Here is a 16,079-nt window from a genome sequence, read left to right on the forward strand (position 1 = left end):
CACCAAAAACACAAAAAATGTCAAAACAGCATTTAGACCTCCTAGAAATAGAAGTTCAAGCACTACTGCAAAAAGAAGCAATAGAACTGGTACCATGTACAGAAATAAACACAGGAGTCTATTCAACTGTACTTTCTAATACCCAAAAAGGACAAAACACTGAGGCCAATCTTAGATCTCAGAATACTAAACACCTACATCAAATCAGACCACTTTCACATGGTCACGCTACAGGAGGTGTTACCACTGCTAAAGCAATAAGATTACATGACCACCTTAGATCTCAAAGACGTGTATTTCCACATACCGATACACCCTTCGCACAGGAAATACCTAAGGTTTGTATTCAAGGGAATACACTATCAATTCAAAGTCTTACCGTTCGGTATAACGACCGCACCAAGAGTATTTACCAAATGCCTAGCAGTAGTAGCCGCACACATCAGAAGGCAGCAAATACACGTATTCCCGTATCTTGACGATTGGCTAATCAAGACCAACTCGCTAACAAAGTGTTCACAACACACAGAGTATGTCATACAAACCCTCTACAAACTCGGGTTCTCCCTCAACTACAAAAAATCACACATTGTGCCGTGCAAAATACAGCACTACTTAGGAGCGGTAATCAACACAACAAAAGGATTAGCCACTCAGAGTCCACAAAGGGTTCAAAATTTTCACAAGGTCATACAGGCCATGTATCCAACACTAAAAATACAGGCAAAAGTGGTTTTAAAACTCCTAGGCATGGTGTCCTCATGCATAGCCATTGTCCCAAACGCAAGACTGCACATGAGGCCCTTACAACAGTGCCTAGCATCACAATGGTCACATGCACAGGGTCACCTTCTAGATCTGGTGTTGATAGACCGCCAAACATACATCTCGCTTCTATGGTGGAACAGTACAAATTTAAACAAAGGGCGGCCGTTCCAAGACCCAGTGCCACAATCCGTAATAACAGATGCTTCCATGACAGGGTGGGGAGCACACCTCGATCACCACAGCATCCAAGGACAATGGGACGTACATCAAACAAAACTGCATATAAATCACCTCGAATTACTAGCAGTATTCCTGGCGCTAAAAGCATTTCAACCCACAAATACGTTTTTGTCAAAACAGACAACATGACAACAATGTATTACCTAAACAAGCAAGGGGGAACACACTCGACACAGCTATGTCTCCTAGCACAAAAGATATGGCAATGGGCAATTCACAACCACATTCGCCTAATAGCACAGTTTATTCCAGGGATCCAAAATCAACTAGCAGACAACCTCTCTCGAGATCACCAACAGGTCCACGAATGGGAGATTCACCCCCAAATCCTAAACACTTACTTCAAACTTTGGGGTACACCGCAAATAGACCTATTTGCAACAAAAGAGAACGCAAAATGCCAAAACTTCGCATCCAGGTACCCACACAGACAGTCTCAATGCAATGCCCTATGGATGAACTGGTCAGGGAAATTTGCATACGCTTTTCCCCCTCTCCCTCTCCTTCCATATCTAGTAAACAAATTGAGTCAAAACAAACTCATATTAATAGCACCAACATGGGCAAGACAACCTTGGTACACAACACTACTAGACCTGTCAGTAGTACCACACGTCAAGTTACCCAACAGGCCAGATCTGTTAACACAACACAAACAGCAGATCAGGCATCCAAACCCAGCATCGCTCAATCTAGCAATCTGGCTCCTGAAATCCTAGAATTCGGACATTTAAACCTCACTCAAGAATGTATGGAAGTCATAAAACAAGCTAGAAGACCATCCACTAGACACTGCTATGCAAGCAAATGGAAAAGGTTTGTTTGCTACTGCCATAATAATCAAGTTCATCCATTACACGCATCCCCAAAAGATGTAGTGGGATACTTACTACACTTACAAAAGTCAAATCTAGCCTTCTCTTCCATTAAAATACACCTTGCAGCAATATCTGCATACCTGCAGATTACCCATTCAACTTCACTGTTTAGGATACCCGTCATTAAAGCATTTATGGAGGGCCTAAGAAGAATAATACCACCAAGAACACCACCTGTTCCTTCATGGAACCTTCACATCGTCTTGACAAGACTCATGGGACCACCTTTTGAACCCATGCATTCTTGCGAAATACAATTCTTAACCTGGAAAGTTGCATTTCTCATTGCCATCACATCTCTAAGAAGAGTAAGTGAAATTCAGGCGTTTACAATACAAGAACCTTTTATCTAAATACACAAAAATAATGTTGTACTAAGAACCAATCCTAAATTCCTACCTAAGGTTATTTCACCGTTCCACTTAAATCAAACGGTAGAGTTACCAGTGTTCTTCCCACAGCCAGACTCAGTAGCTGAAAGGGCACTACATACATTAGATGTCAAAAGAGCACTAATGTACTACATCGACAGAACAAAGGAGGTTAGGAAAACAAAACAACTGTTTATTGCATTTCAAAAACCTCATACAGGAAACCCAATATCAAAACAAGGTATAGCCAGATGGATAGTTAAGTGCATCCGAACCTGCTATCTTAAAGCAAAGAGACAACTGCCCATTACACCAAGGGCACACTCAACCAGACAAAAAGGCGCTACCATGGCATTCCTAGGAAATATTCCAATGCACAAAATATGTAAGGCAGCCACATGGTCCACGCCTCACACATTTACTCTACACTACTGTGTAGACGTGCTATCCGCACAACAAGCCACAGTAGGTCAAGCCGTACTGAGAACTTTGTTTCAGACTACCTCCACTCCTACAGGCTGAGCCACCGCTTTTGGGGAGATAACTGCTTACTAGTCTATGCACAACATGTGTATCTGCAGCAACAGATGCCATCGAACTGAAAATGTCACTTACCCAGTGTACATCTGTTCGTGGCATTGGTCGCTGCAGATTCACATGTGCCCACCCGCCTCCCCGGGAGCCTGTAGCCGTTGGAAGTTATCTTCAACATTTGTACATTTGTGTATATATATTACTTAACCTTAATTTGTACATACTTATTCATTCCATTGCATGGGCACTATTACTAACACACACAACTCCTACCTCACCCTCTGCGGGGAAAACAATCTAAGATGGAGCCGACGCCCATGCGCAATGGAAGCAAAGAGGAGGAGTCCCTCGGTCTCGTGACTCGAAAGACTTCTTCGAAGAAAAAAACTTGTAACACTCCGACCCAACACCAGATGGCGGACTGTGCACAACATGTGAATCTGCAGCGACCAATGCCACGAACAGATGTACACTGGGTAAGTGACATTTTCATTATTGCCTGTGTGTGTACAACAAATGCTTAACACTACTCTCTGATAAGCCTACTGCTCGAGCACACTACCACAAAATAGAGTATTAGAATTATCTAATTTTGCCACGGTCTTACCTCTAAGAGGAACCCTTGGACTCAGTGCACCCTATTTCTTACTTTGAAATAGTATATACAGAGCCAACTTCCTACATAATAATAATTTTGTTTTGGGTCTGATTAAAAGGCTTCAGGATATTTTTTACATTGTAACGAAAAGGGACACTGTTACCACAGTTTCCTGCTAACGATAGGAACTTTTTTTTAGGTTTTGTGAGGGTTGAAGGGGTTCCTTCCAGACCACAAGAGAAAAACATTTCTGTGGTACTGCAATCCTAGGCTAGGGGAAATTAATGCACTTATACTAGTGGCTTCCCTCAGCCTACCCAGCAGTTTGTCAGTCTTCTGTGACCTGCTGTTGCTTATTTTCAATAAAACACTCTATTGTTGATACATTAGTAATAGCAACCCCGTGCTATGGCTGCACTTATAGTGCTTAATCCTGAAAATACTGGAGGTAATTCTTATATGTGCAGTGCTAGTAATAATGCTATTTTCATTGATGTCAAGACTGTGATGCTCAACCAAGCATCTGATTTCAAGGCTAAATGGGTGCAATTGGTCATTGTTAACATACTGTCAGGAAATCCAGAAAAAATAAGCTAACTGTTGTGCATTACATGTTAGTGGTGATGATGTTTACCACTGATGTCTAAGGGCCACAATACTGGGGCCTAAACCTCCATCTGCTGGTCAGTACATACACAGTTGCAAGGCATGGACCTCTTGCGCCTTCGACAGCATGGTCAGGTCAAAATTAGGGAGATCTTAACTGACGTTGGAGTCTGACCTGGTGCAGTTTTTGAGGTCACTTCATTATGATTTATGATTTGTTAGCATCGGTGAGGTTTGGTCTGGCTTGTGAATGCAGAGGGAGTTTCAAGCTTTGGGGTGAGGGTACTGCAAAGTTATGTTTTGGCCCCAATTTTGTTGTTTTTTACATTATTGGTCTTAGTGCAGCCCTTCTTGATCCATTAGGTCTCTATTACTATACACAGAAGATGTAATATTTTATCCTGAACCCCAAACTGCCTTAACGTGCTGGTACCATAATTAGACTTATGGCGACCCTGGGCCTGGTCACAAGTCAAGCTAAGACGTTCATCATGGTATGTAAACCCAGAAACAGTAATATGCACAGAATTTGTTTGCCTGGTCAACCAGTTGCCCAGATCGAGGACTTATCATATCTGGGGGTTATGGCTGTGGGGGATAATTGGGACACCTGTTTAGCCGAAGTGAAGTAGATTTTTTTTTTTTTAGATGCAGTGGGCTTCATTTTAATCCTGGTTAAGTGTTTTTTTTTTGGGGGGTGGGAGGGGGGGGGGGGGTGCACAATTGCCTGCTTCCAGGAAGTTTGTAAGAGGTAGTGTCCTCAGTCTCTTGCCTTTGGAGTAGGGATTTGGGGCTATTCCAATATGAGTTCACTCCAGGTGGATCATACTAGTGGTCAGGTGACTTCTGGGTGGCCCTTCATGCTCATCCTATATTTTTTTTCATCAGGAGCTTGCAATGTATTTCGCCAAAGACATTAAACTTTTATAAGAACAAAAAAAAGGCCAACTTAGAAAATGAGGAGATTCAAACCTCTCCCATGAAACGAAGGGGTCAGAAATGAAACACTAACTAGATTTTCGTGTGCACTCACCATAATACTTTATAAGCGAGCATTTGCAATGCAACGGGTCTCGCATTTCTCAGAGTTGGAGCTATTAGCAATTGTGAACTCCCAACCGGGCTTTTCTCGCATCCTTAAATGGGGAAAAAAAGAGCGTGATCGCGCTGCTACAGTTCACTTGTAGTGAAAAGAATAGGCAAAAGTGCAATTGTCTACGTAACCGGCAAAAGTGCAGTTAAGTATGTAACAGGGTCAATGTCATGCAAAGCGCTCAACTTCTGCCCAGTGAGATCGCGCTGCGAAAAAAGAGAAAAAGTAGTCCACAAACCGGACCGAAAACGGTGAGCCTCGTATGTTTTCAGTACTTGATCGCTGCGCTCGAGGAGGGCTAATCACCGGGAAAGGCATGACTTATTCATGCCTTCCACTAATGAAAGCAAGCAGATTTTAAAAGGCAAGCCCACGAACGAATGAGACTGTGACATGGACGGGGCTCCAAGCCCTTTTCTAACTACTACAGCGTCTCGTAAGCGATGCACTAGCGCATGCTCGACCCTAAAAGGGAATGGACTATAAAATGAGCGAATGAAATGGAACACAATTATTAAACACAATGGAAATCATATGGTCCTAGGAACTTCTGGGTCAGATAATTCAGTGCCATAAGTGCTAGAAATATCTTCTAATATTGAAGTCTCTCCAGTGTGCATTAAAGGAGTATATAGTTTGATAGTGAAACTTTGGAAGTTCTTAGGGCTGTCTTTGCTTTGAATAAGTAAATATAGGTAGGGTTACTGCTACCCAGGCTCTGCTTTGATCTATCTGCAGGTGATAACCATGGATGCGCCTCACTAAACACTACTAAATAGTCCAAACCTATAGCCTTACCCCAATGGCTTTACCGAATACACAACACCCTAGCAGGATTACCACTCTTTGCAGTCTGAACTGCTATGATTGTTCATGGCCACAGATGGCTAGCTTAAGTGATGCCTGTGGGTCGCACTCCCTAGGCTCTCGAGTATTGGGAACAGTCAAGGGCCAACTAACTTAAATTTCAAGTTGGATGTTAGGGAAAGGGAACAAATCATTGGGCCAGTTCCACTGTTTGTCCAGTATGTCATGTTTATAGCGGGGTCTACATCACAAAATCTACCTCTATTAATAGTGTTTTGGTGGCTGCTGCGAATGCTAAAAAATAAGTTTAAACTGCTCTTCTAGTTGAGCTCTCCATAGCTTGCACTTATCCTTGAGTGGGTTATTTGGATGACTCGTTTGTCAACTTTGTGCTTTGAAAAGGCAGTGTCATGAATAAAAAATATGTTGGTTCCAAAGTACTCAGACTCCTCTTTTGCGGGAGAGGAGCACATAGACATACTTTTTCTGTTTTTCTGTAGGACTGCCTGCCACAGTTTAATACTGCTTCTTTCTCTCCTTACCTTGCAAGGATGGCTTTCTGGTGGGCATGGAGGGAATAAGACACTCAGTCTAGTTAACTGTAGAAAATCTGCAAGCATAGAGCCAGATTGTTTGAAATAACGTAATTTTAATTTGAAGGTAACCACCTTTCATTTGCCTTTTTCCAACTTCCTGAACCACTCACAGCAGGCTTGTGTTCGTTTAGAAGAGCAGAGGGGTGTGGAAAGACATTAAACATGTTTACTAAACCTGCAGTCGTCTTCACTCTAGATATTTGAAGGAGCGTCCTGGCAAGAAGTGCTACCCACAACCATCAAAGGTTTACAGTTTACTGAGTTATTATAAGGAATTGAGCAAACTAAACAATAACGGAACCAAGATATGCTTTGATCATTCATTGTAAACAAATCTGAATCTGTGGTGGAATTTTTTTTGAACCATCACTGAAAGGTGCAGGACTGTTAGCACTGCAGGGCCATACCAATCAGAATGCACCTATTTAAATGTGTATCCGAGACTTGTATTGTGAATCACTGGAGGATATCGTTCCCGTAGGACAGTTACAGGTAAGCAACGTTACCCTATTTTCTGTGTCTCACTAGGAAATTAACAAATGTGATTTCAAAAACCTGTTTCATAAAAAAAAAGGGCTCTTGGAGTTAACCTCATGTTGCATATCACTGTCTTAAAGCGTTCAACTTGGGGTATTTTGCATTAAAAAAAAAACTGCATACGTGATTCTAATATTTATATAGCTGATTCACTAACCATTGTCCTTGTTTTCTCCCATCCCTGTTGTCTTCTGTAGCTTGCTTTGAGGGCTGGTAACGAGAAGGAGGAAGGGGAAACTGCAGACACTGTAGGTTGTTGCTCGTTAAGAGTGGAACACATTAAACTGTACCCCGAGAATGATGGCCAGGAGTTTGTGGTGGAATTCGACTTCCTTGGTAAAGATTCCATCCGATACTACAACAAAGTTCCGGTTGAGAAGAGGGTAAGAAGTTTGTGTTGTGACATTGCATTCATAAACAACTCCTCAATCCACATTGTTTCTTCTGTAACCATCTTCCACAAGTAGGCTGAGGGGCCAGTTATTCCGTTTTTAGTCTTTTGCCCGTGCTTAGTTGCTCACCCCTTGTCTGAAAGTGCTCATCTATTTTCTGGCTTTCCACTCCAGCTGTTCATCCTGGTGATGTAGTTGCACATGTACTTGTTTTTTAAGTCTGCTGTCAACACCTTTGTGTCCTCTCCAGTGAAAGTGTTAAAGCAGTGTCCTATTTTAGTTAAGCTTGCATCTTGCAAATCTTCTGCCAAGGTATACTTGTGTATCTGTCGATTTGAGAAGCTTATCCTACCAAGACCACTTTGCCTACTTACATGAGGAAGGGAGAGCGCAGAATTTGCAAATCAATGCAATCATGTAATCTCCAATGGAGACAGCTAGACAAGTATTCTACACATACCCTGTCTTCAGGGGATGATGGCTGCTTCCCTGCCTTGTACAGGACCACAGCTAATTGATGGGTCATAATCACATCTATAGTGCATACAACAAAAGACAAAACGGATTGTGGCAGTTTAAAGTGTATTGCTCTACAATTTAGAATTGCTTATCCAAATTTGTATAGTCCACAACCAAACTAACATGTTTGTGGTTTTTGAAGACTAAACTACTACAATATCACACCATTGTTAAACAAAAATCCTCCAGTTTTAAAATAATTTGGAAAATAGTTAAATTACATTTTAAATGACCATTCGTTAGCTCATAAACAGAGGACATTCATTGAAAGTTGCTAGCTCTTGATTGTCCCACACATATAAACATGACCCTAGACTCACAGACAGGACCCCAGAGTATTTTCACATAGTTGTTTGTTTTGTGGGGAAATACTTTTTTAAAACTACAAATAATTAAAACCCTGTCTGCATATTATATTGAAAAAATCTCACTTTAAGACAGCTGCTGGAGCTCAGTGACTGGGAGACAATAACCTGATTTTAGTTGGAAAATCTCTTCAAGAGTATTGAAGATCAGCTATGTGGGGTTTTAATGACGTTTTGGCACAGGAGACAGTCAAATTAAAACCACCTCATTTCCACATCAGATCACATCCGAAAAAGTTGATCGTCTTATGACTGCCAGAGAAATTGTTTATTTCTAAAGGGTTCTGAATCTCTAAAGGCAATACCAGTTTGCAGTAACAGGAAGGAAGGATGATTCCTATGCTAGTCTCCTGCATGAAAAAGTATTACAAACTATACTATATCACTGATAGTCTCAAAGTTAGACTACGCTGCAGTGCACATGGATGAAGGAACCAGTCTCTTGTTTTTGTGAGTGCCCCGACATGAGATGATGATGATGATGATGAATGGAAGGATTAGTCAATATGCCCCTATCCTGTACACTAGTAAAAACATAGTTTGCTGACCCGGATACAACAGGTGCCACAAAACTGCATCATGCACAAAAAATGATGGGAAGAATGTTTGCAAAATATCTAACCACTGGTATTTGGTTGGGGGTTGCACTCCATTCTTTTGCACACCATGCCACCTCAGTGTGGACCTGCCATATGCAATTCTATGTTGACCCTGCTCCAGTTAGAACAGTCCAGCTCGAATTGCCAGTCCAGGCCATCCCGAAACAAACCACAAGGCACCACAGATGTGTTTCACCTAAATTGAGGTTTTTCAGGTGTAGCTTTGTTCCATTGACACCGTGCACATGGATCCATGTCTGGGCATAGCCCTGCTACGTTTGACGGTACATCAAGCACACAAGATGATGGGAGGAATGTTTGCAATATGTCTGCCTATCCCTCGTAGCTTTCCAACTGATCGTTATTTTGCCCCACTATTTGAAATGGTTCCTGTCCACAAAGCTGAAAATTTTCTAGTAGTCCAATGACCTTATTTTCTGCTGTAGACCAATCTAAGAATATTGTTAAGTCACTACTCTGAACACTGGTGTTGTGCAGCACAGTCCCTAGGCAGAAGTGTACTGCCCTGATTTGTACTTACCTGTCTGATAAAGAGATCTAGTTGCAGATACCTTACCTTAGAATCTCCCAGGCATCAGTCTGGATATGGAGATTTATTTTTCCTTTTTTTTTTTTTTTTTTTTTTTTTTTTTTTTTTTTTTTAGCAGTACCCCTGTGTGCTGTTTGGGGCATTGTTAGTCTCTGCCTATCGTCTGCGTCATATGATGTTGCGGGTCCTATACAGACACCACTTCTGTGCGTTTGTCAGATCTTTTCTTTCTGAGCCAGCGAGCACAGTTCTTAAGAAAGAACTACCCCACTGACACTCTCGTACTGGTCTTTGGAGAAGGCTGGCACAGTTTATGGTGCACACCTATGGTGTGGCACCTTATACTGAGTTCAGGCAGCCCTTAGTGATTGTGTTTGTGTCCAGATAGCAAAAGCTCTCTAGGGGTAGTTGTGGTGAGCAACTGAAGCTTATTCAGGAGGAGTGTAAAGCACCTGCAATACTACATTAGTCGTTAACTGTTCACAAGAAAGAACCAAACCAGGTGGTGCAAAAATAAAGTACTCGTTAATACAACACTAGGACTATACTAACATTGGTATTTCTCCATTTGGAGGTATCAACACACAATATACATTTAAAAACAAGCAGGAAAAGCATAGAAATACATTGGACTCTTGGGGGGGTGGGGGCAAGACCATGTACTAAGAAAGTGGTAGAAGAATGGAGGTGCCCAACTAAGGTTAGTGTTGGAATCCCAGGGGTTGGGGGAGTAAGAAATTACCAGAGGTAAGCACCAGAAGTCTCAAAGGTTCCTATGTGCAGTTATCAAGCCGGGTGTGTCCATAAGCTAACACAGGAGCATCACAGTTAGATTTTTATGGATTCAAGACCCTTCCCAGTAGAACCCAAGGAAGCCAGTTGACACAATGTTGGATAGTGTCCCCACACGTGGAAACCCAGAAGACCGGAGTACTTTCAAAAAGTGCATAGGGGTGAAGTGGCACCAGAAATCCTCAGTGGAAGCCTCTGTTGTCCAGCTCTGGTCATGGCCCATGGATCAGGCTGGTGGAACCCAAGGGTGAATTCTGGATGTGAAGAACCTGAAAAATAAAGGGACAGTATCCAGACCACTCGGCGATGTCCAGATGGTGCAGAGTTGGAGGTTACGTTCCTGCTGGACAGTGAAGAAAGTACAGCTGCAAAGTCCAGGCGGTCTTTGAAGTTGCCCACAGCCTGTCCGACGTCAGTCGCCGGCTTGCGGGAGGGTCGGTGGCCAGCAGGATCACCAACAAGCCTTGGCAAATGTAAACAACTGATGCAAGGAAGATTGTAGGTTTTTGGGGACCAGCACGGTCTTACTGACTTAACCCTCGGAAGAGTTGGGGCAGGCCTTCAGCAGCGAGGAAAGCCAGTCAGAGGAGCCCTCAGCCCCCAGAAGTGACCCACTGGTGGCAGGCACAGGGAGTTGCAGAGAAGCCTCCGCAGCACAACACAGGAGTCCCACATTGCAGGAGCTGCAGAGTGGAAGCTGATCTTCGTGTTGCAGAGTGCTGGAGAGCATTGGGTTTGCAGGACCCTTAAATTAATTTTCTTGTCCTGTCTGCAGATGGTACTTGTGGTACACCGAGGGCCGCAGCACCTTTAGATTACCGTGCTCCCCTTTGGCCTTACCAATGCCCCTCGTGTGTTGGTTAAGGGTCGCACCAGGCTTGCCGTTTCCCACCTCCAGACTACTGCAGACTTCCTGCTTTCACTGGGGTTCACTATAAATATGCTGAAGTCATACCTGACTCCTCCTTGGACCCTTCCTTTCATCTGAGTTGTTCTGGACACTGCAGTTTCAGGCTTATCCTCCCGAGCAGTGTGTCCAGGATGTGCAGGCTGATATCGATGTTTCACCCTCTATCCTGCATTTGGTGATAATGGCCAAGGCTGCTGGGCCTCATGGCCTCCTGCAACCGGATTGTAACTCATGCCAGATGGTATATGCGGCTATGCAGTGGGACCTGAATTTCCAGTGGGCGCAGCTTCAGGGTGAATTACTGACATGGTCCAAATCTTGGAGGGAACTGCACAAGATCTGCAATAGTAACTAACAAACCGTGATTGGGCCAGAGGCAGATACCTCTCCCTTCCCCAGCCAGATCTCACAGTAGTGACAGATGTCACTCCTGTGATGGAATGGCCACCTGGGAGGGGGTGGAGATCAGACACCTGGTCTCCAGCGGAGTCCACATCAACCTGTTGGAGCGCCCTGCGATCAGACTGGCATTCAAAGTACTTCTTCCCCCTCTCAAAGGGAAGGTAGTGCAGGTGTTTACTGACAACACCCCCTGTGGTACTGCAACAAGTACCCCCCACTTTTTGCCTGATACTGATACTGACTTGACTGAGAAGTGTGCTGGGACCCTGCTAACCAGGCCCCAGCACCAGTGTTCTTTCACCTAAAATGTACCATTGTTTCCACAATTGGCACCACCCTGGCACCTAGGTAAGTCCCTTGTAACTGGTACCCCTGGTACCAAGGGCCCTGATGCCAGGGAAGGTCTCTAAGGGCTGCAGCATGTCTTATGCCACCCTAGGGACCCACTGCTTGCCAGCTTGTGTGTGCTGGTGAGGACAAAACGAGTAAGTCGACATGGCACTCCCCTCAGGGTGCCATGCCAACCTCACACTGCCTATGCAGTATAGATAAGTCACCCCTCTAGCAGGCCTTACAGCCCTAAGGCAGGGTGCACTATTCCATGGGTGAGGGCACCAGTGCATGAGCCAAACCTTAGACATTGTAAGTGCAGGGTAGCCATAAGAGTATATGGTCTGGGAGTCTGTCAAACACGAACTCCACAGCACCATAATGGCTACACTGAAAACTGGGAAGTTTGGTATCAAACTTCTCAGCACAATAAATGCACACTGATGCCAGTGTACATTTTATTGTAAAATGCACCCCAGAGGGCACCTTAGAGGTGCCCCCTGAAACCTTAACCAACTACCTGTGTAGGCTGACTGGTTTTAGCAGCCTGCCACACTCGAGACACGTTGCTGGCCACATGGGGAGAGTGCCTTTGTCACTCTGTGGCTAGTAACAAAGCCTGCACTGGGTGGAGATGCTATCACCTCCCCCAGGCAGGAGCTGTAACACCTGACGGTGAGCCTCAAAGGCTCACCCCCTTTGTTCCAGCACCACAGGGCATTCCAGCTAGTGGAGTTGCCCTCCCCCTCCGGCCACGGCCCCACTTTTGGAGATAATGAGAAAAACAAGGAGGAGTCACTGACCAGTCAGGACAGCCCCTAAGGCAACCTGAGCTGAAGTGACCCTGACTTTTAGGAATCCTCCATCTTGCAGATGGAGGATCCCCCCCAATAGGGTTAGGAATGTGACCCCCTCCCCTTGGGAGGAGGCACAAAGAGGGTGTACCCACCCTCGGGGCTAGTAGCCATTGGCTACTGCCCTCCCTGACCTAAACACACCCCTAAATTCTGTATTTAGGGGCTCCCCTGAACCTAGGAACTCAGATTCCTGCAACCTAAGAAGAAGACTGCTGAACTGAAAAACCCTGCAGAGAAGATGGAGACGCCAACTGCCTTGGCCCCAGCTCTACCGGCCTCTCTCCCCCCTTCGGAAGAAAACTGCTCCAGCGACGCTTTCCCCAGGACCAGCGACCTCTGAATCTTCAGAGGACTGCCCTGTTCTAAAAGGACCAAGAAACTCCCGAGAACAGCGGCCCTGTTCACTCAAGACTACAACTTTGTTTCCAAAGGAGCAACTTTAAAACAACTGCGTTTCCCGCCAGAAGGGGGGAGACTCGCAACCCTGCACCCGGCGACCCCCGACTTAACTGGTGGAGAAACAACGCTTCAGGGAGGACCCTCCGGCGACTCCAAGACTGTGAGTAACCAAAGTTGTCCCCCCTGAGCCCCCACAGCGACGCCTGCAGAGGGAATCCCGAGGCTCCCCCTGACCGCGACTGCCTGACTCTAAAATCCCGACGCCTGGAAAAGACCCTGCACCCGCAGCCCCCAGGACCTGAAGGATTGGAACTCCAGTGCAGGAGTGAACTCCCTTGCCCAGGTGGTGGCTACCCAGAGGAGCCCACCCCCTTGCCTGCCTGCACCGCTGAAGAGACCCCTTGGTCTCCCATTGATTCCTATTACAAACCCGACGCTTGTTCGCACACTGCACCCGGCCGCCCCCGCGCTGCTGAAGGTGTACTTTGTGTGGACTTGTGTCCCCCCCCCCCCCCCCTGGTGCCCTACAAAACCCCCCTGGTCTGCCCTCCGAAGACGCGGGTACTTACCTGCTGGCAGACTGGAACCGGGGCACCCCCTTCTCCATTGAAGCCTATGCGTTTTGGGCACCACTTTGAATTCTGCACCTGACCGGCCCTGAGCTGCTGGTGTGGTAACTTTGGAGTTGCGCTGAACCCCCAACGGTGGGCTACCTTGGACCCAAATCTGAACCCCGTAGGTGGTTTACTTACCTGCAAGAACTAACAATAACTTACCTCCCCTAGGAACTGTGAAAATTGCACTAAGTGTCTAGTTTTAAAATATAGCTATATGTGTTTTATTTGAAAAGTATATATGCTATTGTGATTATTCAAAGTTCCTAAAGTACTTACCTGCAATACCTTTCATGCAAAGTATTACATGTAGAATTTGAACCTGTGGTTCTTAAAATAAACTTAGAAAATATATTTTTCTATACAAAAACCTATTGGCCTGGAATTGTTTGAGTGTGTGTTCCTCATTTATTGCCTGTATGTATGTACAACAAATGCTTAACACTACTCCTTTGATAAGCCTACTGCTCGACCACACTACCACAAAATAGAGCATTAGTATTATCTCTTTTTGCCACTATCTTACCTCTAAGGGGAACCCTTGGACTCTGTGCATACTATTCCTTACTTTGAAAGAGTGCATACAGAGCCAACTTCCTACACTGCTGCTGAGACGAGTTTCTGACCCCATGTGGTGAGGGCCTTTGTACTCTGAGGACAGAAATAAAAGCCTGCTCTGGTTGGAGGTGCTTCACACCTTCCCCCTGCAGGAACTGTAACACCTAGCAGTGAGCCTCAAAGGCTCAGGCTTCGTGTTACAATGCCCCAGGGCACTCCAGCTAGTGGAGATGCCCGCCCCCTGGACACAGCCCCCACTTTTGGCGGCAAGTCCAGGGGAGATAATGAGAAAAACAAGGAGGAGTCACCCACCAGTCAGGACAGCCCCAAAGGTGCCCTGAGCTGAGGTGACCCCTGCCTTTAGAAATCCTCCATGATTTTGGAGGATTCCCCCAATAGGAATAGGGATGTGCCCCCCCTCCCCTCAGGGAGGAGGCACAAAGAGGGTGTAGCCACCCTCAAGGACAGTAGCCAGTGGCTACTGCCCTCCCAGGCCTAAACACACCCCTAAATTCAGTATTTAGGGGCTCCCCAGAACCTAGGAAACTAGATTCCTGCAACCTAAGACAAAGGACTGCTGACCTGAAGCCCTGCAGAGAAGATGGAGACACCAACTGCTTTGGCCCCCGCCCTACTGGCCTGTCTCCCCACTTCAAGAAAAACTGCAACAGCGACGCGTTCCCCAGGGTCCAGCGACCTCTGAAGCCTCAGGACTACCCTGCATCTAAAAGGACCAAGAACTCCAGAGGACAGCGGCCCTGTTCAACAAAGACAAACTTGCAACAAAGAAACAACTTTTAAAGGACTGCACATTTTCCTGCCGGAAGCGTGAGACTTTCCACTCTGCACCAGACGCCCCCGGCTCGACCTGCGGAGAAACACTACAGGGAGGACTCCCCGGTGACTGCAAGCCCTTGGGTAGCCAGAGTTGACCCCCCTGAGCCCCCACAGTGATGCCTGCAGAGGGAAGCCAGAGGCTCCCCCTGACCGCGACTGCCTGCTTCAAAGAACCCGACGCCTGGTAAAGACACTGCACCCGCAGCCCCCAGGACCTGAAGGATCCGACCTCCAGTGCAGAAGCGACCCCCAGATGGCCCTCTCCCTTGCCCAGGTGGTGGCTACCCCGAGGAGCCGCACCCCCCCCCCCCCCCATTCCCTTGCTTGCCTGCTTCGCTGAAGAGACCCCTGGGTCGCCCATTAAACTCCATTGCAAACCCGACACCTGTTTGCACTCTGCACCCGGCTGCCCCCGTGCCCTACAAAACCCCCCCTGGTCTGCCCTCTGAAGTCACGGGTACCTACCTGCTGGCAGACTGGAACCGGGGCACCTCCTTCTCCATTGAAGCCTATTGTATTGAATTTTTTTTTATAGAGCGCATTCCGGCATAAGCATCGAAGCGCTAAGCAGACCATCTAAGAAGAAAAGAACAATCACGTACTACACCAAGCTTTAAATTACGAAAAGCCAGGTTTTCAGACTTTTCCTAAAAAGGAAGTGATTCGATATTTGACGCAACGAGCGGGGCAAACCATTCCAAAGCTTGGCTGCTTCCACCGTAAAAGCCCGATCTCCCCATCTGACTTTTTTACACCTTGGCACCTTGATCATAAATTTAGAGGATGATCTAAGGTGTCTCTGTGGTTGATAAAACAGAGTGGATTTCAAATAATCACATTCCATCGACTGAAGTGCTTTGTCCGTGAGGCACAATGCTTTAAAAATGATTCTCTCCCTAATTGGAAGCCAGTGTAAAGATATCACAA

At 45.8% G+C, this 16,079-nt stretch overlaps 1 protein-coding gene across 1 annotated transcript in view; it reads left to right on the plus strand.

Moving 5' to 3' along the window:
• The window catches only part of TOP1 (DNA topoisomerase I), a 352,777-nt gene that overhangs the window by 183,727 nt on the left and 152,971 nt on the right, over window positions 1-16,079 (plus strand). The window contains exon 15 of the mRNA XM_069243787.1: window positions 7,226-7,411. Coding sequence (XP_069099888.1) covers window positions 7,226-7,411 — 186 coding nt within the window. The remainder of the gene's footprint in view (window positions 1-7,225; window positions 7,412-16,079) is intronic.

Source organism: Pleurodeles waltl, chromosome 7 (assembly GCF_031143425.1).
Source record: "Pleurodeles waltl isolate 20211129_DDA chromosome 7, aPleWal1.hap1.20221129, whole genome shotgun sequence".
Taxonomy (NCBI): Eukaryota; Metazoa; Chordata; class Amphibia; order Caudata; family Salamandridae; genus Pleurodeles; species Pleurodeles waltl.